The 27416-nt window shown below is 42.8% G+C and overlaps 1 protein-coding gene across 4 annotated transcripts in view; it reads left to right on the forward strand.

Annotated features, from left to right (window-relative positions):
• SLC23A2 (solute carrier family 23 member 2) overlaps nt 1-27416 on the forward strand; it is a 308554-nt gene that overhangs the window by 217531 nt on the left and 63607 nt on the right. For all 4 annotated transcript variants that reach the window (XR_012242995.1, XM_073622040.1, XM_073622042.1 and 1 more), the window contains 2 exons: nt 7198-7286; nt 15447-15514. Coding sequence is in view for 3 of the 4 variants with exons in the window: in XM_073622040.1 (XP_073478141.1) it covers nt 7198-7286; nt 15447-15514 (157 nt within the window). In the remaining variant the exon portion in view is untranslated. The remainder of the gene's footprint in view (nt 1-7197; nt 7287-15446; nt 15515-27416) is intronic.

Here is a 27416-nt window from a genome sequence, read left to right on the forward strand (position 1 = left end):
GAATTAAACTCTGCTGCTGGTAGCCAAGGTTTTTGCCATAGTGGGCAAGTATGCACATTATGGCAAGCTTAAGGGATAAGTTCACCTTTAGTAACACATTGCATCTGTATTTTGGGTGTAATATATAACCGGTTACTAATGCAGCAGCCCTGCTTACCCCCCGTGTGACAGCAGACGGAGATCCTCTCCCCTCACCCGCTTTCTTAATTTAAAAACAGAGTGGCTGTGCGGGGCTCTGCCCACACAGCCGCGTCATTCATTCAGACAGATCTGTGAATGAATGAACTACAAGTCCCATCTCCACCGCAGCAGACGGCTTGTAGTTCTCAATCAGTTGTGAGGAGGTTGATGAGTGACCTCATAATTCACTTCTCTTCCTGCACTTCAGTAACTGTCTGTATGGGAGGTACGGGCAGACAGTAGTACTGAGCGTCTGCAGGAGTCTGACATTGCACCTGTGATCTGCTGATCGTAGATGCAAGGCTCTGCAGATGCCTAAGAAAAAAACAAAATAAATGCACTTTTTTTTTAACCCGCAAAAAAAGTAAGTTTTTTTTTTTTTTGTTTTTGTTTTTTTAAAGTGAACTTAAAGTGATTGTAAAGGCTCTTTTTTTTTTAAATCACAAACATGTCATACTTACCTCCACTGTGCAGTTTGTTTTGCACAGAGTGGCCCCGATCATCCTCTTCTGGGGTCCCCCGGCGGCCCTGTCAGCTCCTCCCCGCATCGTATAACCCCCTAGGAGAAGCGCTCCCTGGGGTTACCTTGCGGGCGCGCTCCCGAGTCCAGCATTTGCGTCCATAGAGGCAGAATGCATGTCTCGGCGCCCGCGTCATTGGATTTGATTGACAGCAGCAGGAGCCAATGGCTGCGCTGCTATTAATCTATCCAATCAAGAGCCGAGAACCCCGGGCAGAGAGGTACAGCGAGTCTCCACCGAGGGATCGAAGGGCTCGGGGGAGTAAAACACTGGGGGTCACTGTCTGAAGTTTTCTCCTTAATGCATAGGATGCATTAAGGTGAAAAAACATGAGGGTTTACAACCCCTTTAAAGTGTTATTAAACCCAGTAATATGAAAATAGTTCATCTGTCCACCCACAGTGCCTACAGCTTATAAATCTTCTTTTTACATTAAAATACTGCCACTGTACTACCTCTTTGGCTGATCTGTATACCACGGTCACATGATAACCTGCAGAGTTTGTCCAGAGCTGTGTGCTCAGGTAGGAGGAGATTTTCACTTCAGCCTGTATACGCGCCCACATGTGTGTTGTCAATATCATGTGACTAGCTCTGAGAACAAGGAAATGTTCTCTCCAGGATAAAAGACACTACTGAGCATGTGCAGATCGGCTACCCAGCCTGTGTGTTAGCTGGCCTTCCCCACATAGACCATGCAGGAGGGAAGGATCTGTGCATACAGGATCTAAGAGCCTTTTTACACAATGCAGAGGATTAACCCCCTTAAGTTCCACAGTGAGTATAACGATCATGCTATTCTGCATATACAGACTGATTTTACTGTTGTGGGTTTAGTAACACTTTAACCTTTAATTGCCACAGACTTTCCAAAACACTGCAGTTCCTGCAGTTTCTCTCATCGCTGCTACTAACATCTCCACTATTTTTTTTTTTTTTTGTTGTTTGTCATCTTTGGCCATCTTGATTGGCCAGCCTGTAAAGATATAATCCCTTCCGTGTACACTCATGGGAGCAATAAAAAATTGCCTGCCAGCAATGTCTTTTAAACAGAAGTCCAGTTTCATTTTAAGGTCATCAGTCTGCAGGCAGGAGTAAGCATTTCCTCAGTCTCCTCTTCTCCACTGTTCAGACTAGAACATTGTAACAGATCACATGTGTGAACACAGCCAAGAACTGCAAAGATATTTTATTAATTTGTGTTATCTCTGAGCCAGCATCTTATCGCTAAAAAGTAGATGCTGACCTTGTATGATGCCTGAACAAAATTGGCTCAGTTCTTCTAAAAAGAAAAGCAGATAAAGGCATTGTCAGTGGGAGTACTGTGATCTGTATAAGAGATAATAAATACTGTATTTATTGGTGTATAACATGCACTTTTTCACCCTGAAAATCGGGTGCAAATAGTGTGCACGTATTATACGCCAATACTGCAATTTGGGCTGCCGGGGAGGGGGCGGGACGAGAGCTCTCAGATTACATATAGCAAGAATCTCCTGTTTACTCAGTGGCCTCTGTAATAGGAAGTCCCGTCTCCTGAGCCGCATTGGACCACTGTTCTGTCTATCATAGAAGCCGGTCCAGGAAGCGTGACTTCGTATTAAAGAGGCCGCCAAGTAAACAGGAGATTCTTGCTGTATGTAATCTGACGGTGCTCGTCCCGCCCCCCTCCCTGTCCCCTCCGAGGCAGCATCTGAGGTGAGGCTGCAGATGGGCATTGATCAGGCTGCATTGATGGGCAATGGTGAGGCTGCAGATGGGCATTGATCAAGCTGCAATGATGGACAATTGTGAGGCTGCATTGATGGGCAATTGTAAGGCTGCAGATGGACATTGATCAGGCTGCAGATGGGCAATGGTGAGGCTGCATTGATGGGCACTGACCCTTATTTTGCGTCAAAGTTCTTTATTTAAAATGTAAGTTTTTTTCCTGAAACTTCCCTCCTAAATTGAAGGTGCGTGTTATACGCCTGTGCATGTTATATGCCGAGAAAATTCGATACTTGGAAATGTATCTACACATTATTTAATGTGCGTGTTTTTAACATGAAAATATACAGTATCTGGTGCTAGGTACACTTTTATTAACCTCTTCTGGCTGCTGTAACAGATATATGTGGCGGCAGGGCAGGCGGGCCTTGACTCCCAGCCACTGCACTTATGAGTCTATGGGGTTATCTGAGGCTCTGCATGTTCCCAGCACACTGGCCAACCTGGCACGAGCTAGCGGGATGGACTGCCAATCACAGCTTTCACCTGACTGAGTCTCCGCCTCCCGGTGTTAACACCCACTAAGATTATTGTACTCCTTATTGTCTAAGTGCACTGTGATCCAGTTACCAAATTTTTCTTCTTCCTGTAAGCTTTGCCAGACTTGGTAAAGTTGCAGCTGAGGTATTTTATGGATGTAAACTAAGACATGGAGTCTGTATCATGGAGCCAAACATGCAGCCGGTGAAGTCTGAAACCACTTTTCTGCACTTGTGTTCTGCATCATTAGCTCACTAGTTAGGATCAGCATGATAGCCCCTGACATTTGAAAAAAATGCTTTACTATGGCTCACATATCTCTGTTCTTTTAAAACAGGGGTCTCAAACTGGCAGCCCTCCAGCTGTTGCGAGACTACAAGTCCCATTATGCCTCTGCCTGTGGGAGTCATGCTTGTAAAGGTCAGCCTTGCAATGCCTCGTGGGATTTGTAGTTTCGCAACAGCTGGAGGGCCGCCAGTTTGAGACCCCTGTTTTAAAAGGATCCCAATGAAATGATGGCATAAGTATGTGACCCCCCCTCCACAATGCTCTCACCCCTCAGACTTTGCTGATACTGCAGTCTAATCAAATTGAATAGCGATATGGTGGTCCCAAGTGCAGACCTGGGACTGTTTAAGTGAGTTTGCTTTGGCAAATAGTGATGTTCTCCATTATGTTACAGACTGTTTCTTCCCTGCAGACACAGCAAGGTCATTGCACATGAGAGGAGTTGAGGAGAAATTCAGCCTTATCTTTGAGAAAAGGAATACTGATAGCCAAGTAATAATTAATGAGCCAGTATTGTTAGGATTGTTCAAGGAGACAAAAAATGTTATTATGATTGTTGATATCACTATAGCCGCCACTATAATAATTGTGTTTCCTTCGTTCTATAAGTATTCTAGTTGGGTGCACAATCAGAAAGTGTTATGCTGTGGTTCTATACCAGCTTGTAGATGGCATATATCATGGTGGGTCAAAACGGTAATGATCGTTATGCAGGTGCTCAATTGGCATTGCAAGAACCATGATGCATGCAACTATATTGCAATACAGAATGTATCCTGAAACTTCACCATCTACAGTGTCTCTTGTATTTTTGTATCATCAAAGCAATTTGCCAGTTGTTTTTGCATTTTTTTCACACGTTATGCACATTTTAGGCCTGAAGATTACTTAAAACTCACAAAATATTATATATTTTTTTTTAAAGCAGAGGACCTCAAGAATAAAATGCTGTTAGTTACCATTTTTTTAATGTCACGTGATATTAACACACTTGTTCATCATATTCATGTTGTCAATACACAAAATAATGCACACAAACACAAAAGAGTAACTACATGGCAATGTCAAGCCTTATAATTGCCTGCGCCCGTGAAACGGTAACAGACTTCTGTACAGAAAATTGTCCATGAGCAACCCTTTAAAAGACTTTACAGGTCATCATTTTAGAGTTAAAGCTGAACTCCAGCTTTTGTTAGACTTTTTATAGTTTGTTTGGGTCAGCTTGGCCCAAACAAACTATGTCCCTCACTAACATGTAAGGCCGCTGGATGTGCTGTATAAACTGTATGTAGCTGAGGCTATATACAGCATAACGTACTGTGTTCCGAGTTTGGGCTGTGATCTTCCTCTCATACCCGGAACACAGTAGAGTCTATCTATTCGTGCTCAGCCATTCAGAGAAAGTGATGTATTTTAGCAATGAAGACAAAGCTTCCTCTGGTTGGCCGACATCAGCCCGCCTCTTTGACTCAGCCAATCAGAGGAAGCTTTGTAATAATTGCTAGAATACACTGCTTTCTGTAAATTGCTGAGCGCCGATCAGATAGACTCTACAGTGTTCCGGGTACAGGAAGTCTCGGCTCGAACCCGGAACACAGCCGGGGTTTGCTGTATGTAGCCTTGGCTACATACAGTTTATACAGCACAACTAGCGGCCTCACATGTTAGTAAGGAACATAGTTCATTTGTGCCAAGCTGACCCTAACAAACTATGTAAAGTCTAACAAAAGCTTGAGTTCAGCCTTAACTGTGAATGATGACCCTAGAATTATTGCTTTTACTCCATCACACACAATAATACCTAACATGTGAAGCACAGTTGTTTTCATGCAAAGGGGCACCCAACTTGCATATTTATGTTCATATGTGTTTACATGGGGAGAGGATTTTTGAAAAAAAAAAAACATTTTCCAAATTATGTGCTACTTTAATTTTTTTAAGCTTATTTCCCTCAACTTTATATTTATCACATAGGGGGCTAACAAGCTCCCTATGTTATGTGATAGCTCAATGGAAGTGACAGATTCTCTTTAATGAGAAATCAGGGTTAATGCCCTCCTCCCCTCAGCAACCCATATTCGCTTTTCTTTTTCCCCCCTGCTTTCTGTTCAGGTGTCAGTACTGCCAGGTATAGGCAAGCATGTGACTTACTACACATCACTGGTGATATGTCCAGCACTGTCACATGGGTTGTGGGGAGAGTGTCCTCTGCCCTGTGTAAGCTCCAAATAGAGGGATTTGGAGCTTACACGAGGTTTGCTTTCCTTGCAACTGAATAGAGCAGTGGGGACGCAAAGGAAAGGTGAATATGGTCACCTGGGAAGGGGTGCATTAAAGTGAACCTGTTTCTTTGCATTGAATTGTTAACGCACAGGTCCACTTTAAAGAACAGCATAGTGATATCTTTAGCTTTTGCCAAGGGCCTTTAAGGGAGGTTTGTATAGTCCAAAATGTTTTACTGTTGATGGTGAGGCATAAATAATACATTCCCGTAATGCAGTAAAGTCCAAGGATTTATTCTGAATTGTATGACTTGTATATGTAGAATCAAGAGGATAACAATTCAGAGTCTTGTGATGAATAACACAGACACTTTTGTTTGCTCCCAATATTTATTCCTTGGGCTTAGAAGTCACAGGAAACCCATCCAGAACTGTACTTGCAAGCACCAGAGTGCTGTTTGAGTCAGAAGAATCATGGATGGCAATTATGGGGCATTTTTGTTACCTACGTACCAGTCTAGGAAGGGGGCTGCATTGCAGTATAGACAGCTCTTTCCCTTCCTACCCCCAACATACTTTTTTCTTCTCTATACTTTCTGGTTGCAGCAGTGCTGGTTTGTATATTAAAGTGTCATTAAATCCATGATGTATAAAATGCCATTACATTAAATACTGCATTATTGTGTATATATACTAACTTCATCAATTTCACATTGGTGATGGAAACAAGCAGGAAAAGATCATGTGACCTCTTCAGAATAAATAGGGGGAAAAAGGGTTTTTATTTGCTGCAGCTTACAGCCATTGATCGTTCTATTCCAATCAATGGCCATGAACTGCTGTGTATTTAATATCACTTTAAAGTGGTTGTAAATCTCAGACATGAAATATAAACAAAGCAAATCCCTCTATAGTGTGCCCTTATCTCAACTAAGAGCACTAAGCGTAATTTGTATCTGCTGTTTTGTGCCTTTTCATTTCTGACAAGTTTTCCTGACACCAAGAGAAAAATGGTGACAGGGGAGGGAGCTCCAGCACACATCATCACTGAGCTCTACAGTTTGTAATTTTAGCTCTCCTCCCCTCTCTGACTGCTCAGACAAGCATTATAAATTCTGCACTTTAAATGGATGTAGCGAAGAGGAGACAGCAGACAGGTTAAACTTATGTATTGAGGATTTGTGTATCACCTGAGGCCAGTTCCTTCACTGGTTCTATGTAATGGTTTACAACCTCTTTATGGTAGGACTTCAGAAATATGGGTACTATTAGAGCAAAATTTATAACCTTGCGTAAATATGTTCATAAAGCAAATTTGCTACCTATCACAGACCTGAAAAGCTAGAAGTGGGCACCTAGAGCTTTCGTAGACCTTTCTTTATTTTCCCTAGCGACCCGAGAGCGCCAAAACCCACAGAGCTTATTATTAAATTGTTGACTCCAAAGTCCCAGCTTTGGCACCTCTTTGCCCTTCATATCTTATTGTAAAAAGAATATACATGTAGGCAAGTAGCGCAGGGTGGAGTTGGTGCTTTACCAGAACAACTTTTCTACAAGCCTTAAAGTCAATTAAGATTTATGTAGTATGTGAGCTTTATAGTAAGTGGATATATCCTAAAAAAGGCCTCTGTCACGTCTGTCTTTATATTGGCTTTTAAGAATGAAGTGTAGCCATTGTGATGTTGAGTAACATGAATGAACTTCACTTGTCTTTCTCTGTTCTGCCATTGCTCCAGGTTACCCTTGTTCCAGGCAAGTGCTTTTGCTTTCCTTGCCCCAGCTCGTGCCATCTTATCCCTTGAGAAGTGGAAATGTAATGCTACAGGTAAGTATGGCAGTGATTTTGGCAATGTAAAACAGCAGGGGCATGCGACACCGGAGTCCTTCCTACCATGCTTTGTGTGTTTGCAGACAGACTCCCAGCTGGGAAAGTACTGGCGTGTGATACTCCTGGGATTATTTTCCTTGCTGGCAGCTAGTTAATCCATTTTCCCCGACAAGTGGGGGCACTTTTGTAAAATGAAGAATGTATATAATCTCCAACACTGGAGCCGCTGGGTTTATTCAGATGAGGAAAGGAATTTGTGCTCTAAACCGCAGTGTCAGGGAAATAAAAGTGCAAGAACAGGAGGTCAGGTTCTCAAGATTTAAGCTTGGAAAAGTACAATTGTTTACAAAGGAGTGGTGCCTTCATGGACTGAATCATCAGTTATGTGCGCAGAAGGCTACGACCGTCGTTGTTTTATAACCAGTACCCCATGTTTTTTTTTTTTTTTTTTTTTTTTACATTTCTTTTTAATCTCTTGTGACATGCACTGGAGATTTCTCATCCATACAATCATATCCATCCTGATGAAGCTTTTTCACAGCAAAACATGTTTGGAAGAGACATGAAAGCTGGTGAACACAAGTTTGTTATGTTCGTGTGTAAGCAATATGTGGACCTATGTCTTCTGGATGGACCTAGGATCCCGCTAGTAGACAGACTTCCCCGTTGACTAGGATATTTAGTTGCCCCTGACTGCAGAGCTATATATATATTGCCTATATCTTTTTAGGGTTAATAGTAAGCATATCAGGTATAGCTATCCTGTCTGTGCATGACAGGTTGAGTAATCACAGGACTTAATGACTCACCCAAGAAGTTTATGCAATACCATGACCTACAAAACACATTGAGTTGGCTGTGTGCTGCAGGGTAACTATCCCTAAAGAGCTGTCTATTTGCACACTTTTTAATAACCCCTATTGTTACTGTATAAAGGAGAAAGAATTCTGATAAATGTTCTGGACTCCATACTAGCTCACAATCTAACTTAAATCACATGAAGTGTCGACATCACTGCTGAAAGCTTAACTCAAGCGATACAGGTGAATACACCTCATTTGGGAGCTAGAATGGCTACCAGACAGTCCTGAGATTTTAAAAGAAACTATATTACTTTTGGATTTGATTATTTTTTTTCAAGTTTTTCAAGTTTTTAAATTTTTTTTCAATACCTATCTGTATATCCCCATATCACTGTGAGTTGACTAAAGAGACTGTGTGGAAGAAAGAGCTTACTTTGAGGCTCTGTTTGTCTGATTGAAACCTTAAGAGTAATGCTGGCCGTACATGGTTCAGTTTTTTTTTTTTTTTGTTCAGCCAGCGGGCTGAATGAAAAAACTGAACAGATTCCCCCAGCCACACATTTGAGGTGAGAGAAGGGCAGATGGTTGATAGGTCAGTTCCCTGCATTCATAGATCACATTTCATTCATCGAAGCTGTAGTTTGGCTTCTATGAATGGAGGAGCTAGGTGGAAAGGGTGGGCATAGTCGGACTCTCTTGTTGAGAGCCGCTTAGTTGTATTAACTGTACAAAAAAAGTGACAGCCACCCCAATCTCTAGCCTTTGTAGTAAGGTGCACAAGGAAAGGCAACACACATCACAAACAAACAAAAGATTTTCCAGCACACTTGCCAGCCTGCAAAACAGCCAAACTGGCCCTGTAACATTTCACGTTAAAAAAAGAGGGTTTTGTTTGCACACATTTGAAAATATATGCGTAAGCCGCAGTGCCCATGTCAAGGCTCCTCTGTATACTACAGTCCTAAAGCCTCGTATACACAATCAGATTTTCTGACGGGAATTGTGTGATGACAGGCTGTTGGAGGAAAATTCAACCGTTTGTACGCTCCATCAGACAATTGTTGGCCAACTTTCTGCGGACAAATGTTGGATGGTAGGCTTATAAATCTTCCGCGGACAGTGGTCTGTTGTTGGATTTTCCGAGCGTGTGTACACAAGTCTGTCGGACAAAAGTCCAAAGTACAAACACGCATGCTCGGAAGCAAGGACGAGCCAGAAGCGGTCGGTCTTGTACACTAGCATTCATAATGGAGAATTAACATTCGTGATGCAGCAAATTAGGAAATCTCAAAATGCAGCGCACATACTCTTCTTCTTTTAATGGGATAATAATGAATCTGCTTTGCTGGTGATACTGATGGAGTTATGCCAAACATATCTTAAAAGGCTTTTATTTTGTAGTGATAGCAAGAATAATATTATTATGCTTGTTTGTTTTTTTTTGGTTTTTTTTGGCAAGTTACCACAACACCATTATCCCCTAGTTTTTAAGATCAAAGATACAACTATGTTGGTGCCCCTTGTTAAAGTGGTTCTAAACTCTCCCCCACAACTTGGTCCCATGTGAATCAGCATAAAAAACCCCAATGAACACTGCTTGTAGATATTTCCTTACTTGCATAGTATTGTTGTAATCCTTTTTGTTCTTTAGAATGAAGTCACTGAGCATGCCCATATCTCCCATGATTTACGGCACACTCTGTGTGCTTGTCTATCTATTATCAGGACTTCCTATGGCACAACACTGAAATACCACGAGACTGCATAATCACACATGTGACCATGTGACATCACATAGAGTGGAAAAAACGGCATTGGATAGCATTACTGCAGTCTTATCAGCCGAAGCTGATAAGACTGACATCGGGCTCAAGTAAATACTATGAAATAAAACAAGTCAGCTATGAGCAGGGAAGCAGGGTTGCCATAGAAATGTTGGATTGAAAAGGAGGCTTGGTTAACAATACAGGAAGTGCTCAATGTAAGGGCGGAAATACACTCTACTTGGACTCAGAAAACAATACTTAAGATGGCACTGCCTTACCCCTGGAAACAAATTTTTTAAAGTTTCTTTAAACAGTAAGTAATTTGCGATTTGGGCTGGATTACAGTGGCTATCGTTTGATAATTACTTATTATGTAAAAAATAAATTGTAGCGCTAGAAACACACAAAAGATATTAATAATAAATAAAATTCAAAGTACATATAGACGTAATGTCCCAGAAAAAGCAAATATGTGATCCGAAGGAGCAAAAAAGTCCACAATGAGAATGGATAATCCGTATATCAATTCTGTCTGCTTCTCAACCTTCAGCTGGTATATCATCAATTTAAGCGAGTAGATAAAATACGCTTACCAGAGAAGTTGGATTCTACTGCCATGAGCATAGAATCAATGGAGCTTAATGCCACCCAGGGCGAAGTGGTGAAGTGTTGGAGGCAAAGGTAGAGTCTCTCCCGGGCCGGGACGTCCCCTCTCTACCGACAGGAGCAGAGCCGAAAATAGGTTCCAGAAAAAGTGATGGTTTCTCAGTTCACCAGGGTATATGGAAAAAAGAGAAGAGATGCTTCCACATAGTATAACTTCTGGGTGTTTTTATTCATAAAAAACCACGATACATATATAAAAATGTGATCACAAAGATAGAATAAAAAGCAGTGTATAGGGTCTGTAAAAAGCCGCCCTACGCGTTTCGGTCCAATGACCTTCAACTTACTATGAACTAAATGAAAAGAAGCATCAGCGTGGGAGAGTTTACTTCCTCTTTAATTTTACATTGTATTTTTTTAAATGTACCTGTCTACTCCCAAACTGTCATTTTGAAGTAAAACACATAGCCAAGTATTATTCTCCACAATTTTTTTGTGCATTAATAAAAGAAAACAAATAAAATTAGACATCCTATCTATGCTACCAGTAGAACTTAACCAAAAAGTGCATTCTATGCATTCAACAATATAGAAAATATATCAAATCATTATTCAACCAAAAAATAAAATAAAAGCCTCATGCATATGTCCTGCTTCTTAATATAGGGGGTCAAAAATGCCAAGAGTTGGTGAAAGCAGGGGTCCGTCATTCAGAGATAATTCCGAAAATCATCCGGATTATTCTCCTGGAGCTCCCGCAGCAATGGGATTTGATATAATTGGTCACAAATAATAAAGCAACCAGTTTTTGGTCAAACAAATCCTCCTCCTCCTGTTCCTGGACTGGACTTGGGTCAAAGCAATGACTCCAAGGCCAATCATAAATAATACGTTATCACTTCCGATTCCGCAACATGGCTGGTTGATGAGCGGCCATTCAGAAACTAACAGAAAAGCACGAAATGAAAAGCGCAAAATGAAAAGCGTGAATCAACACTCACCAAACTTCTACTAACACAAAATTATCAGAAGGAGCCCAAAGGGTGGCGCCTGACAATTGAACTTCCTCTTTATCGGCTCGTAGTACATCTGGTACGTCACTACGTTCTTGTTTGTTGGCAGACAATTGTGTGCCGTTTGTATGCAAGACAAGTTTTTGGCCAACGCCCTTCGGACAAAAGTCCGAGGCTTTGTCTGCGGAAGATCCGATCATGTGTACGAGGCTTAACTATAGTTTTCAGTCTCCCAAGTTGGAGCACATATAGCAGTGGATTGATTAAGGGCAGGTATGCCTGCAGGGAGCCCACCCCTCATTAAATACGCAGGGACTCGTGTGACACCCAGCAAGAGCACAGTGGCAGCTGAAGGTATCTAGTGCATCCCTGCACCCAGTTCAACCAACTGTACAAAAAAAGTGGCAACCACCCCAACCTATAACTGGCCTATGCAGTAAGGTGCACATGGATGGGCAAAGCACAGCACATTGTGCTTAGTTGTATTAACCCCCTCCATACTGGAAGATTCTGGTGGGGCGGGGCTGGGGGAATATATACGGAGAAGAATTTGAACTGAAAGAAGACTAATCCGTACAAAGTACACATCCTACTGACTATAAGTTATGTCTTTTGTGCTGATTTTTCTGTATTTTATTTTGGCTGAACTTAGGCTTTAATTATATATTTAAAGTGGTTGTAAAGGATCTTTGTTATCTTTAAAAACAAACAAAAAAAAGCCAGATCCTCCCCTTCTGGGGCCCCCACCGATGGCTCCTCCCCACTGCCTAGTACACCCCCTGCAAGCCACTTGCTAGGGGTGCACTCATGCAGTCAGTTGACACACACAGTGCGGCTCGGCCCTGTGGTCCCCCCACTTCCTCATCACTGGATTTGATTGACAGCAGCAGGAGCCCTAGGCTCCCGCTGCTCTCACTATGAGAAGGGAGATGGAAAGCAGTGCCGGATTCCAGATCAGTCTCAGGTAAGTATTTGGGGGCGGGGAGGGAGGTGGAGCTGCACCTAAAAGGGTCTTTTATCATATTGCAGAGAATGCATTAATGTAAAAAAACCTTTCATTCTTTAAGCTGGCTCTGCGATCTCTACATCTCCAACCTCACAAATGGTCATTGAGTCTATCCTTAGACTCAAAGAACCCAAGTTTGACTTTTACAGGAAAACCAGATTTCCACTTAAAGCCTTAAAGCAGAGTTCCACCCAACTATACAGCTCGGCCTTAAACTAAAGACCACCCCACCACCCCCTTGTTTTTGGATATATATATTTTTTGTTTTGCTTAGGTTAAAAGGTGTACTTCTGTGCCAACCTTGCCGCAGGGAGGTGCGTTATTTCCTCTTCTGCCTTGAGCCCCCCCCCCCTGCTGCCTTCTGGGTCCTGTGTGTGTCCCAGAAGATGACGGCGCCATTGAGAAAGCACCACGTGACTCCCACATGCGCAGTAGGAAACCAGCTGTGAAGCCTGAAGGCTCCTCTCCCGTTTCCCTTAGCTGCAATGGTGGCGCCTGCACCCGGGCCAATGGACAAATCGGCTTCGGGGGGCTGACATCGCGGGCTCCATGGAGAGGTAGGTGTCCTTTTATATTAAAAGTTAGCAGCTACAGTATTTGTAGCTGCTGACTTTTAAGAAAACTTTTTTGAGGCTGGAACTCCACTTTAACTTCAACTGTCTACAATTTTGGTCTACCAATAATTATAATGTGTGGTTTTCTCTGCTTGCACATTTTTTCACCATATGCGGAGTTACCCAGGTTTTAGGGACTCTTTCCACTGAAGTATCTTATGAATGCATGTATTTCATGTTCATCTTTTAAGAGCTGCAATTCTAATGACGCGTACACACGATCGGTTTTCTCGTTGGAAAAAGATATAATGGCTTTTCCCACATCATTCTGCTCAAGTTTGCCTTGCATACACACGGTCACGCAAAAGTTCGATGAAATTACGACCGTCAAGAACGCAGTGACGTACAACACTAGAACGAGGCGAGAAAATGACGTTCAATGCTTCCGAGCATGCGTAGGGATTTTGCACGTCAGAGTTGCCACAGACGATCTCATTTTCAGATAGGAACTTTTCCCGACCGAAAAATTGAGAGCATGCTCTCAGTCTTTCGCTGTCTGGAATTCCGCCAGCAAAAGACCGATGGAGCATACACACGGTCGCGTTTTCCGACTAAAAAATCTCTTCGGTCTCTTGCAGACCGAAGTTCCGACCGTGTGTACGTGGCATTATAGTTCTTAGTGGTAAGACTACATGATGTCCATAAATCGAATGGAGAAGTAGATTTAGGTGTAAATATAATTTGCCCCATCTATATATTCTAGCCTGCCTGTTCAGATTTTTGGTCCCTGCAAGAGTCAGGATTGACTTAAATTTCTTGATCAGTTCATATGACCTGGATGTATGTTCCAATATTTAGACATGTGTTACAAGTTTTTGCTGAAATTCTTTGAATCCAGATTTGCTTTTAGCCAGATCACTAAACAGATACCACTGAGCATAAACATTTTATTTTTTTTTTTGATTGTGGCCTTATAAATCAGTGTGACTGTTATCTCTTATTTATGTATTCCTCATATTCACTCTATGGCCTGTGGATGGAAATGGGGAAATAATGTGCTCATGGAAATTGGTCAGAGGTCAGGACTTCTTATTATGAACATACCCTGGGAATCATTTCAGTGGGAATTTCCAGTAGTTAATTTTTCATTTTGTTGATTGGATGCTCACGTAGTTGGGAGGTCTCTTATACACTACACACACACTTCTTAGGAAGTCCTAAATATAGAATCAGTAACTGTATATACATTAGCTTTCATTTCCTTCATTCCATTCATACCTTTTGTAAGCTGTAGAATAAAAACATGGTAGTAAATTAGTGCTAGCAACATCTCTGAGACCTATAAATGTAATTCAGTATTAGCTAGGCTAAACTACCTGAATTAGTATATAACAGAAGCAGATTTTTGTTGGACTGGTACAGATGTGCCATTTGCATTCACTTCATGTTTCTTTACAATTCTTGGCTGTTTGTTTTCCTAAATACATATATTTTCCACCAACCAATACTGTTCTTCAGCTACCCCTGTCAGACAGTAAAGCCAGGTCCTCAACTTTGCTGCAAACCTCACTACTATTAAAGTGTATATCAAAGCTTTTTTTTTAGTTTGGTTAGAATGGGGAAGGATTAGAACCCCTTTTGGATTTCTATTGCTGTCTTGGCACTTTTTGGAGAGATTTACCCTCACTTTCCACCCTGCTGACAATGGTTCCACCAAATAAGAAGTGAGGTAAAGTAAGAAACCAAGACACACACAGATATGAAAACCTGACAAGAGTTGTAGACTTCTAACAAAAGTTCTAACAAAAGCAGGTTCCGGCCAGCAGGGACCGGCCTGAGATGCGAACCATGTGTGGGCAGGCTACAACCAGTGTATCAGATTTTTCATGTGATTATTGCCAGCGGCTTTGACCACTAGTAATAATCACTGTGTGTTCTCCCAGCATGGAAGGCTCTCCCCACTGGGAGAACCCAATAGCTCCACTGGATGTATTCCCCCATCAACACTGACTGTATTGATGGGGGAATCCAGCGATTTTCTTACCTGCAACCCATAGTTGGCTGACTTTAACCATACAGCCTGGTCCAGCATCTGCCCTGTTCTGCTGATTGGACTGTGAAGGAAAAGCTGCACCTTTATAAGGTCACTACTTCCATTCCCTTTCACAATGTTAAGCTGGAACAATTATCCATCTAAAATCAATTCCATCTGATGGGGGTTACAATTAATATAAGACTTTTATGTTTTCATTTGACAATCTCTTTTGTATGTGTCAACAGAGTATTTCATTTCTTGGATGGAGGGGATATTCTCAGCCCAGGCCAATTAAATTTTTATTATCCAGCAAGAAGATTAAAGGTTATTCATAATTAGGAGAGGGGCTAACCTTTGCTTTGTTTCTGTTGCAGATATAACCATTTATAACGGAACAGAGCTGCTTCACACAGAACACATATGGTACCCGAGGATACGAGAGGTACAGTATATGAATTGACTCACATGGCATTGCTTTCTAATAGGTGTTCAGAGTCATGGAAATTTAAAGTGGTATTAAACCCCAAACCAAAAATGTAATATATTGCAGCTTACCAGTCATTAGATGTGGTGTGGCTGTATTGGTTTTCCTTTTTAGGCTTTTTTCCTGTATTAGGGAGACACAGCTCTGAATGAATGAGCACAGGGGGCACCTCATCTGGAATACAGTGAGGGAAGTATTTGATCCCCTGCTGATTGTGTATGTTTGCCCACTGATAAATGATCAGTCTTTCATTTTTCTTTCAATAATTTTTATTGTGAACAAGAAAAGTATTACAAACATTACATTTTGAGTAGTCAACAATGGAGCTTCAGTGGAAAACATTAGCTTTGGATGTCTGTAATCCTCATAAAGTGTGTATTATTGTCAAAGAATAGTAGTCATACTACAACACTCCAAACATAGCAGTAATCAGCGCCACGCATGCTCAGAATAAATTAAGAGACTAAAGCTATTGGCTACTGCCCCGGTTATAGTCCCGACGTACGTGTTTTACGTCACTGATTTCAGACTGATCAGATTTTCCGACAACTTTGTGGGACCGTGTGTATGCAAGACAAATTTGAGCCAACATCCGTCGGAAAAAAAAAAATGGATTTTGTTGTCGGAATGTCCAATCAATGTCCGATCGTGTGTAAAGGGCATAAGAAGTAGTGGAGATATGGGAGAAAGGACTATAGAGTCAGAAAAGAAAAGATGGGAAGAAGAATTAATAAGGATTAGCCAGCACCTCAGAACCACCGCCCCCCCCACCATAAGCCATGCTTTGCGCATTACAGGGAATACCCATATAGATCGCCCAGGGTTTCCAAGTTGCCTCAAATTTCCCGGTTGTGTCTAACAGAGTGCTTGCCATTTTTTCCTGCGCCATTATCCAGGATATTTTCTTTTTAGCTACTGCAATGGATACCTTTGGTGTTTCCAATCCTGGGCTATGGTAATTTTAGCTCCCAAAAAGATAAAGATTAGATTCTGGTTAGATTTAGAAACTTTGGGTACAGGGAAATTGAGTAAAGCTACTAAGGGGGACTTGGACAATCGACATTCTGTAACTTTGCAAATTAAGTGAAAAGTTTCCCTAAACGTATTTCAGGACAGCACCTGAAAGAGTGGCTCCTCCCACTTGTCGACAGGAAACACACCTCCACCAAACTTTAAAAGGAGGCTCCTTCTCACATGTTGCCAATGTTTGTGTTTCCTCCGGTAGGGAACACTTAGTGGGGAGTCAGGAGCTCTCAAGGTGCTGTCCTGAGAGGCCAAGCTCCCTGCTCCACCATTTTTTTTCTTTCCCAACCTCAGAGAGCCAGTTCCTCCCATTTCCACAGGGTGATGCAGAAGCTGTTGGATGGGCTCCTTCTCCCTCGTTGGTGCTCGGGGAGAGCCGGGACTGCTCTAAGGGTTGCTGCTTTCAGATGATAGCGGACATCTTTTTTTTTTTTTTTTTTGTTTCAGGTCTGGCCGCTTCTTTGAAGGCCGCCTCTATCTTGGGATGTGCAGTCAGAGGACTGCATCCGCCAGAAGTGAGGTACCCAGAAGTGGAGCGGGATCCTATGAGCCGGTGTATGGCATTATTTCCGCCGTAAAGCGCAGGGGGAGGAGGGAGGAACAGGTCTACTAGTGCCTATATTTCCGGTCTGGCTCAGAGGCGCTTAATGGAGTCTGGAACCGGCGTTTAGCCACATACATCGCGCTGCAGTACCAGGATGGATTTGGGAGCTGCAGCAAGTGGGACAGGCACAGGCACCGGCATCAGCAAGACCCAGGTAAGGGGAGTTCTGCTCTATGTTACTTTGAGATCTTGCTTCCTCTATCTCTTCAGTGGGATTTGAGTTTGGCAGGCCAAGAGCTCTGACCCGGGGGGTTAAAAGAAAATGCCCTTCATGCAAAGCAAAATTACCTGAAGGCTGGAAAAAAACACTATGTCAAGCATGCATTGACTCTTTAGTTAAGGAAGAGGCTTCTTTGGCATGCAGTGATTTGATTGCATCAGTCAAAAAGGAACTGGATGCCACCATTCAATCGTTTCGATCTTCGCTCGCAAAGCCATCCACCTCTCAGAGCTCACTGTTAGTCCCGGTAGTGGAGGCTGAAGTAGGTCCTCATAACTGGGAAGGACATTCCCCCTCACATTCTAAGAAGGATGAGGTGGAAAATGCACCTTCTAAATATAAATTTTGTCTTTGGAGCAAGTAGACGGCTTACTAAGGGCAATTTATGCTACCTTGGGCTTGGAGGAAAAGCGAAAAGAATTGTCTTTGCATGACAGGGTGTATGCAGGACTCGTACTTTTCCGGTCCGTGCAGTAATCACCGAGACAATTTGGAAAGAATGGGCTGAACCAGAAAGAAAGCCTTTCTTCCCGAGGGCCCATAAAAGGAGGTTCCCATTCGATGAAGACCCAGTGGCACTTTGGAATAAAGTTCCAAAACTTGATGCAGCCTTCAGTCTGAAGGGCCTTATCATTCGGCCCCGATTTGGATTCAGTTCTTTACAAAACTGCAGATAAAAAGAAGTCCTTTCCTGTCGAGAAGAAGAAACAGCCAGTCAAAGTTTTTTTTCTTCCTCAAAGGGCTCAGGAACAAACTAACAAACCTCAACAGAAAAAAAAAATTGGTCAGGGCAGAGGGGAAAAGGCAAAGGAAAGGTCCTTTTCCATCCTCCTGCTTCAACCAGCAAAACACAATGACAGCCTGTTACAAGTGGGAGGAAGGCTTCAAAATTTTCTTCCCTATTGGGCAAGCATGACGGAAAACCAGTATATTATGAGCATGCTGTCCCAAGGTTACAAAATAGAATTTTCGATTCACCCCCCAGAAAGGTACTTTGTAACAAGCCTACCAAGAGATGCAACAAAGGCCCTAGCTATGAAGAACCTGTTAAAGGATCTAAGGCAAGAAGGGGTTGTTACTCGGGTACCACTCGGGGAACGTTATCAGGGTTTCTATACCCATATATTTCTGATAAAAAAAACATCCGGAAGTTTACGATTAATCCTCAGCTTAAAACCACTAAACAGATCAGTCCTATACAAGAGGTTTCGTGTGGACTCTATCTTCACGGTCAGAAACCTATTGACCAAGTAATGTTTAATGGCATCGATTGACCTACGAGATGCCTATCTGCACATCCCTATAGCCCCTCAATCTCAAAAATTCCTAAGGATGGCGATAAACATGGGGAACGAGGTGCTACATCTGCAATTCAAGGCCCTTTCCTTTGGCCTTTCTTCTGCCCAGCGAATATTTACAAAGGTGATGGCAGAAGCCCTCGCACCTCTCCGCCTTCAAGGAGTCACAGTAATCCCGTACCTGGACGACCTGCTCTTCTTTGCCCCTTTCAGGGAGAAATTGTTAGAAGACCTGGGCAAGGCCCGCAGTCATTTAGAAACCTTGGGTTGGATTGTGAATGTTCAGAAGTCAAACTTCAATCCAGCTCAACAAGTACAATTTCTGGGGTACCAAATAAGCTCAGTGAAGCAAAGAATTTTTCTTCCAGAAGAGAAAAAAAAAATCTAAGTGCAAAATATCATAGCTATGCTACAGACAAATCAGGAAATGTCAGTCAGAAGGGTTATGTCAGACCTAGGAACTTTAACCTCGACTATGCCAGCCATTCAATGGGCAAGGCTACATTTCAGACCTCTTCAGAGTTTCCTCCTAAAGGCATGGAACCACAGGACAGAATCTCTGGACTCAAAGGTAAAGATTCCCACCAGAGTCAAACGATCGCTTTGGTAGTGGAGAAATCGGGCAATTCTGTCAATAGGCCTACTATGGTCATTCCCAATAGAAAAAGTGGTGACGACGGATGCCAACGTGTGGGGATGGGGGGCCCACATGGATCAGAACTTAGCACAGGGAGAATGGTCTCGGTCCGAGGCAAAAGGGTCCTCAAATTGGAGGGAACTAAGGGCAGTTGCCTTAGCATTGGATGCCTTCTCTCCAATCCTCCAAGGTTTCCATGTCCAGATTCTATCAGACAACGTCACTTCCATAGCCTACCTGAACAAGCAGGGAGGCACAAGAAGCAAAACTCTCCAGTTGCTGGCATCAAAGATCCTAGAGTGGGCGGAAAATCATTTGCTGTCCTTATCTGCATTCCACCTCAAAGGCACACTAAACGTAGTGTCAGATTTTCTGAGCAGGAGAAGAATTCAGGAGGCAGAATGGAGCTTGAATCCAGAAATTTTTGCAATGGTCACCAGAGCCTGGGGCCATCTGCAGGTGGACCTGTTTGCGTCAGAAGAAAATGCACAGCTCCCGCTTTTCTTTTCCATTCACAGAAACAACAGTTCTCAAGGGATAGATGCCTTGGCACATGCTTGGAACTTTCATCTGGGTTACGCCTTTCCCCCGTTCCAGCTAATTCCGTTAGTATTGAGGAAAATACAAAAGGAAAAGGTGTACGTAATCCTGATTACTCCATTCTGGCCAAAAAGAGCTTAGTTTAGCACGTTCTGCAGATGGCAGTCAAACCATTTTGGCAGCTACCTCTCCGACAAGATTTACTTCTGCAGGGTCCGATACATCACCTGGATGTGGCCAGACTAAGCCTCACCGCCTGGTATCTGAGGAGCAGTTGTTAAGGGACAAAAGTCTGTCAGAATCCTTAGTAACCACTTTACTTTCCAGTAGAAAGACAGTAACTAGTAGCATTTATGCTAAATATTGGAAGATCTACAACTCCTGGTGTCGTTCAAGAAATAGAAGTGTAGAAAATTTGGTGTTCATATTGGAATTCCTACAAAATGGCGCAGACAAGGTCCTTGCAGTCAGCACACTTAAGGTGCAAGTGGCTGCATTTGGGAGTTTTTCTGGAGAGACCAGTCTCTTCTGAGCACAAGATTTTTTTAAGGCAATTACTAGATCTAGACCAACTCCAACTGAGCACTTTCCCAAGTGGGATCTATCAGTGGTCCTACAAGCCCTCACAAAGGAACCTTTTGAACTGTTACAAGCAATATCTCTAAGAAATCTAACCTTTAAGACTTTATTTCTAGTTGCAATCACATTGGCAAGGAGAATTAGTGAACTGCACGCCCTATTGGTTAAAGAACCTTTCTTATCCATCTACCCAGATAGGATTATACTTAAAACAGATCTGGGATTTTTACCAAAAGTAGCGTCAGTTCACAACAGATCGCAGGAGATCATCCTACCAACCTTTTGCTCAAACCCTTCGGGGGAAAAAGAGAGCTAATTTCACAATTTGGATGTAAGAAGAACTCTATTACATTACATTGAAGTGACAAAGGATTTTAAGTCTTCAGACTGTTTGTACTTTTTTCAGGCAAAAAGAAGGGCCACCAAGCATCAAAGGGGTCAATTGCTAGATGGCTTAAATCCGCTATTCTGGCAGCCTACTCTGTCGGGGCTATCTCCACTGCTGGGGATTCAAGCACATTCTACCAGGGCTCAGGCCATTACATGGGCAGAAAAAGCTAGTGCCACCCCAGATCAAATTTGTAAGGCGGCTATATGGTCAAGTTATTTAACGTTTGTCCATCATTACAGACTGGATCTTCTGTCAGCAAATGATAAGACTTTTGGCAGAAAGGTCCTGCAGGCTGTGGTCCCTCCCTAGTTAGGTTTCCTCTCAGGTGCTGTCCTGAAAGACGTTTGGGGAAAAATCAAGTTAGACTTACAGGTAACTGATTTTCCAGGAGTCTTTCAGGACAGCAACAACCCACCCTTATTGTTTGATTTTATACTGTGACTAACCATATTCTGATTATGTGTTCCAGCTTGGGCCGGAGGTTCTCTATTACTACTGGCAACATGTGGAAAGGAGCCTCCTTTTAAGATTTGATGGAGGTGTGTTTCCTGTCGACAAGTGGGAGGAGCAACTCTCCCAGGTGCTGTCCTGAAAGACTCCTGGAAAACAAGTTACCGGTAAGTCTAACTTGAATTTTTGTTCCAAAGTCCCCTAATCCTCTGGCATTTCCACCATGTATGTATCATCGACCCTCTTATGCCACAGCGTCTGAAACATTGAGAGGAGGAGGAGGGAAACATTTTGGCAAGCCTAGTTGGGACTAGGTACCATCTTGTTAGTACTTTGAGGTTTGCTTCCATCAGGGAAATGTTATACAGACCCCTGGTGGAGCGAAAAAATCCCAGCTGTCCTAAAGATCGCTCTCCCATGCCCGCATATTTGGCAGTTAGGAGCTGTCAGAGGCCAGTGACAAGTAGATTGTGGATATCCCCCCTCTTCTCTGTGGCTTGACCACACCACTGCTCGTATGCAGACAAAACAGGGAAGGTGGTTCACCGCTCAGGTAGACTTGCTCCCAGGTGTGTGTTGAGTAGATCCTTCAGAGGAGGGGGGGAGTCCCAGGTGCTGGCTAAATGCAAATTGAAGCAAGGTTTGGAACAAGAGAATCTGGATGCCGCACACTGGATGAAGTTGAAAATTCTTCTTTATTGTAAAAATGGGATCATCAAAAATACAGGACAATCAGGCAGATGGTACAGACCCACTGACGCGTTTCGCACTCTAGTTTGAGTGCTTACTCATAGCTAGTGTGCGGCATCCAGATTCTCTTGTTCCAAACCTTACCACTGCTCGTATGCCGTTAATCTCGGGGAGAGGGGTCGGGTTTACTCTTCCATAGAGAATGCAGAAAATTAGATATTTGCAAGAACCTAAACCTCTCGGATGGAGGCATCTCCAGTTTGCATTTACAGTAGCTAAGCGAGAGTGGTCCCTGAGGAGTGAGGAAGTGTCCAATGTGGTATAACTCCTTGTCCAACCACCAGCTGAAGGCCCTGATGACCATTCCTGGGGGAATTTGGAGTTGTAAAATATATGCACTAGTGGTTGCATTTCAGATGTTAAGGAGGGGAGGCCTCTCAGGTCATCCCACAGTGCCATGGAGTAGGATAATGTTGGGGACAAAATAGGTGGACGATCCTTAGGAGGGCACCAGTACAGGAAATCTAGCGTATATGTGGGAACTGTTTGCGTTTCTACCTGCACCCAATCAGGTTTTTCCATGCAGGGGTATAAGACCGAAAGTTGAGCCAATCGTGCCGCTTGGTAATACCACAGTAAATTGGGAACCCCTAGCCCTCCCTGGGACCTCGGGCGGAATTGCACCTGTCGTGATGAGCGGTGTCCAGAAGATCCCCAGATGAAATTGATTATTTTCCTTTAAAAGTTCCATAGGTGATCCTTTCTGATTGGGATTGGGAGGAAGCGAAAGAGATGGAGCAATCTAGGAAGTAGTGTCATCTTAACTGAGTTTATCCTGCCTAGCCAGGATATCTCATGGAGCGCCCAACCCTTAAGATCAGCTTCTAGTTTTTTTTATAAATTGGGGGATAGTTAGCTGAATACAATTGTTCAGTCCTAGAGGAGAGGTTGATCCCTAGATAGCGTATAACCAAATCACTCCATTCAAAATTGAAAGAGCTGCTTAGATGTGCCGCTGCTGATTACGGAACTGAGATGTTTAACACTTGAGATTTAGAGAGATTGACATGTAAGCCTGAGACCCTAGCAAAATCTTCCAGCAGTTTGTAGGTGTTTGGGAGAGAGATGACCGGTAATGTCAGGAATAACAAGTCATCCGCAAATAGGGCAAACGTGTGTTTGTGAATCGCATTAGATCCATTTGATATCCGGATGGGTGCGAATTGCTATAGCCAGAGTTTCAATTTGTATTACAAACATTAGGGGCAAAAGGGAGCAGCCTTGTCTAGTTCCTCTAGCAATCTTGATAGGCTCCAAATAATATCCCTGGAGGCGAACTCAAGCTTTTAAATAACCCATGAAGTTATGACCAAAACCCCAGCGGCGCATAATCATGAAGAGATAATTCCAGGAGAACGAATCAAAAGGCTTCTGGAGATTGATCGACAGAAGCAAGCCCTCCTGATGTCTTCCTCCATTCTTTCCCGTCTGTAGGAGGGAGATAATGTTGATCGCTCTTCTGATCTGGTCTGAACCCTGTCTGCCCGGGATAAAACCGACTTGGTCCATATTAACATACAGACTGATAAAGGTGGCTATACTATTTGCAAGGGTTTTGGTCAAGTTCTTCATGTCATTGTTAATCAAGGAAAAAGGTCTATAGTTTACCACTTCTCCCTGATCTTTATTTGGTTTGGGGATTACAGATATAAAGGCTGAATTGAGATGGCTATCAAGGGGTACACCCTTGCTTTTGGAGTTAAAGAGGCGAGTTAAGTGGGGCGCTAGATGCGGTGCAAACGTTTTATAAAGAAGCCGTCCAGGCCAGGGGCAGATCCCCGCTTTAAGTTTTTAATGACTAGCAACACCCTCTTCCTCTGATATGACGGCCTCTAATCTATCCCAATGTCGATCTTCCAGTACTGGGATTGAAAGAGAGTCTAAAAATTAGGTCATTTGGGATACGTTTCCATTGTTACCTGCACTGTATAATTTCTCATAGAATGCATGGAAAGATTCCATAATGCGCCGCATGTTTAGTGTAGGGACCCCTCCTGATACTCGAATTTTAGGCAGAGAGTGCGTACGTACCTGGGGTGATAGCTTAGAGGCCAACATTGGGACTATTTTATCGCACTGGTGATATAATTTAGCCCCGCTCCAACAAATGTTCTTTTCTGCTCTGGCTGTAACAGTCAGATTTAGAGAAAGTCTGGCTGCATCTAGTTGATCTGTGGTGACACTTGTAGGGTCTCGCTTGTGTTTGTTTCGCATGGTTATGGATGCCTTCTCCAGTCTTTCAATGTCAACTAACCTCTCCCGTTTAACCTGTGTAGTAATCTGAATAAGTTTGCCTTGTATCATTGATTTATGTGCGGCTCAGAGAGTTTCTGCGGACACCAACTCCACATTATTAAGGAGAAAATTTTACTTGATAGCTTTCTAAATTTTCATCACTCTGATCCGGTCACTGAGAATTGATTCGTTTATTCTCAAATTGGGAGATGCCTGGTGCCTGAAACTTCTGTGCAGTGTGAGCAGTACTATAGAATGATCTGACCAAACCGTATCTCTAATGGAAGGTCTTGCTATAGCTGGGATTTGAGACGTGGGTAAGAAGATATGGTCAGTCCTAGGGTGGGCTCGAGAAGTGGATGTAATCCCGTTTAGTAGGGCTCATCTCTCTCCAGGCATCAGCTAAACCATACTGGAAAATCAGTTTGGCAATTTTGAGACTTCTTTTAGGCGGGTGAGTAAGCTTAGAGCCAGGGGGTCTAGATGTGTCAAGTACCTGGTCAAAGGCTGCGTTTGTCTTCCCCGTATGTAACGGTTCCACCCACCAAGGGGTCTAATTTTTGGAGGATCAGTCTATAATTATAATGGTAGGTTTATTTTAACAGTGAGAGACAGAATAACAACAAAAATATCCAGAAAAAAGCATTTCAAAAACATTTTATAAATTGATTTGCATTTTAATGAGTGAAATGAAGATTTGCTCCCCTATCAATCGTCAAGATTTCTGGCTCCCAGGTGTCTTCTATACAGGTAACAAGCTGAGATTAGGAGCACTCTCCTGTTACCTGTATAAAAGACATCTATCCACAGAAGCAATCAATCAGATTACAATCTCTCCACCATGGCCAAGACCAAAGAGCTGTCCAAGGATGTCAGGGGCAAGATTGTAGACCTACACAAGGCTGGAATGGGCTACAAGACCATCGCCAAGCAGCTTGGTGAGAGGGTGAAAACAGTTGGTGCAATTATTCGCAAATGATAAAAACACAAAATAACTGTCAATCACCCTCGGTGATTGTGGGTCATGGATGGGTATTCCAGCATGACAATAACCCAAAATACACGGCCATGGCAACAAATAAGTGGCTCAAGAAGAAGCACATTAAATTCCCGGAGTGGCCTAGCCAGTCTCCAGACCCTTATCCCATAAAAAAAAAATATGTGGAGGGTGAAGGTTTGAGTTGCCAAACATCAGCCTCGAAACCTTTATGACTTAGAGAAGATCTGCAAACAGGAGTGGGACAAAATCCCTCCTGAGATGTGTGCAAACCTGGTGGCCTACTACAAGAAATGTCTGACCTCTGTATTTGCCAAGATGGGTTTTGCCACCAAGTACGAAGTCATGTTTTGTGAAGGGGTCAAATTCCTTATTTCACTCATAAACCGCTTCAGCCCTGGAAGTATTTACCCCCTTAATGACCAGGCCATTTTTTGCGATACGGCACTGCATCAATTTAACTGACAATTGCGTGGTTGTGCAGCATTGTACCCAAACAAAATTGATTTCCTTTTTTTCCCCACAAATAGAGCTTTCTTTTGGTGGTATTTGATCACCCCTGCGGTTTTTATGTTTTGCGCTATAAACAAAAAAAGAGCAGTTTTGAGGTTCTTCATCCACCACCCTCTCTCTGTCCCTCTCCTCATTTGAAGCTCGCTGTATTCGTATATTTTCTCCAGTTTCGTTGAGAATTGCTTTGATCTATCGGCCTCCTGGACCGGTATCCAGCTTCCTTGACAACTTCTCTCCCTGGCTACCCTACTTTCTCTCTTCTGAAAGCCCAACAATCATTCTTGGTGACTTCAACATCCCTGTTAATCTTAACACAACCGCTACTTCTAAATTTCTGAAACTAACCTCCTCTTTTGACCTGAAACAATGGGCAAACGCTTCTACTCACTCTGTTGGCAACTGCATTGACCTCATATTCTCCTACCTATGCACTCCACACAACCTCTCCAACATTCCTTTTCCTTTCTCTGATCAGCACATTATTAGTTTTAATCCTTGTCTTCCTCCTCTTTGCCTTCCAACTACCAAACAATTAGTCGTAGAAACCTTCGCCATCTTTACCCTTCTGTTCTTTTTTTCTGCTACAAATTGTCTCTATGCCAAAATCTCATCCTTGTCCTACCCCAACCTGGCCACTTCTATCTACAACAGTTCACTGTCATCCACTCTGGATACCTTGGCCCTCCTCACTACGCACAGAATCAGGCCGTGACCGCTACAACCCTGGCAGACAGACATTACCAAAAGCCTCAAAAAACAGAGCCGTGCTATTAAACATCTGTGGCGTAAGACAAAGTCACAGCAAGATTTAAGCCAATATAAATCTGCCCTCCAAATATACCATTCCTGTCTCCACACTGCCAAACAGATTTACTTTATCACTCTCATTAACACCCTCTAACACAGTCCCCATCAGCTCTTTTCTACCTTTACTGCTCTACTTTGTCCGCCATTACCTCCACCCACTAACTTACTCAATGCCCAGGAGATTGCTAATCACTTTAAAAATAAGATTGAGACAATTTGTCTCGAGATCTCCTCCCCTCTACAGGTATTTCCCTCACTTTACACTCTTTGTCCTCCTGTACAATCAAAACTCTTGTTTAACCCAACTACTACAGAGGAAGTTAATAAACTTTTTTCTAATGCCCACCTAACCTCCTGGACCCCGTTCCTTCTCAAATACTACAGTCACCCTCTGACTCTATCCTACACTCTTTAACTCATATCTTCAACTTCTTCCTCTCTACTGGCATCTTCCCCAACCCTCTGAAACATGCACTAGTCACTCCCATACCAAAAAAGGCCTCACTGGACCCCACCAATCTTAACAACCTAAGACCCATCTCCGTGCTCCCTTTTGCCTCCAAACTCCTTGAGATGCAGAGATGCATTAAGTTAAAACATGTGATGGAATCGCAGATGTTGGCTTTTTTAATGGCTTTTTCTCTTGTAAAAAATGCATCTGTTGTAGGACTGTTAATACAATCAATAGGGAAATTACCAGTGTTTCTAATTTAGATAATGAAACATTTGAGATTGATAAATTAATCGCTTGTAATTCAACCTATGTAGTTTATTTGCACTGGTGCCCATGCGGATTGCACTATATGGGAAGAACAA

Source organism: Aquarana catesbeiana, linkage group LG03 (assembly GCF_042186555.1).
Source record: "Aquarana catesbeiana isolate 2022-GZ linkage group LG03, ASM4218655v1, whole genome shotgun sequence".
NCBI lineage: Eukaryota > Metazoa > Chordata > Amphibia > Anura > Ranidae > Aquarana > Aquarana catesbeiana.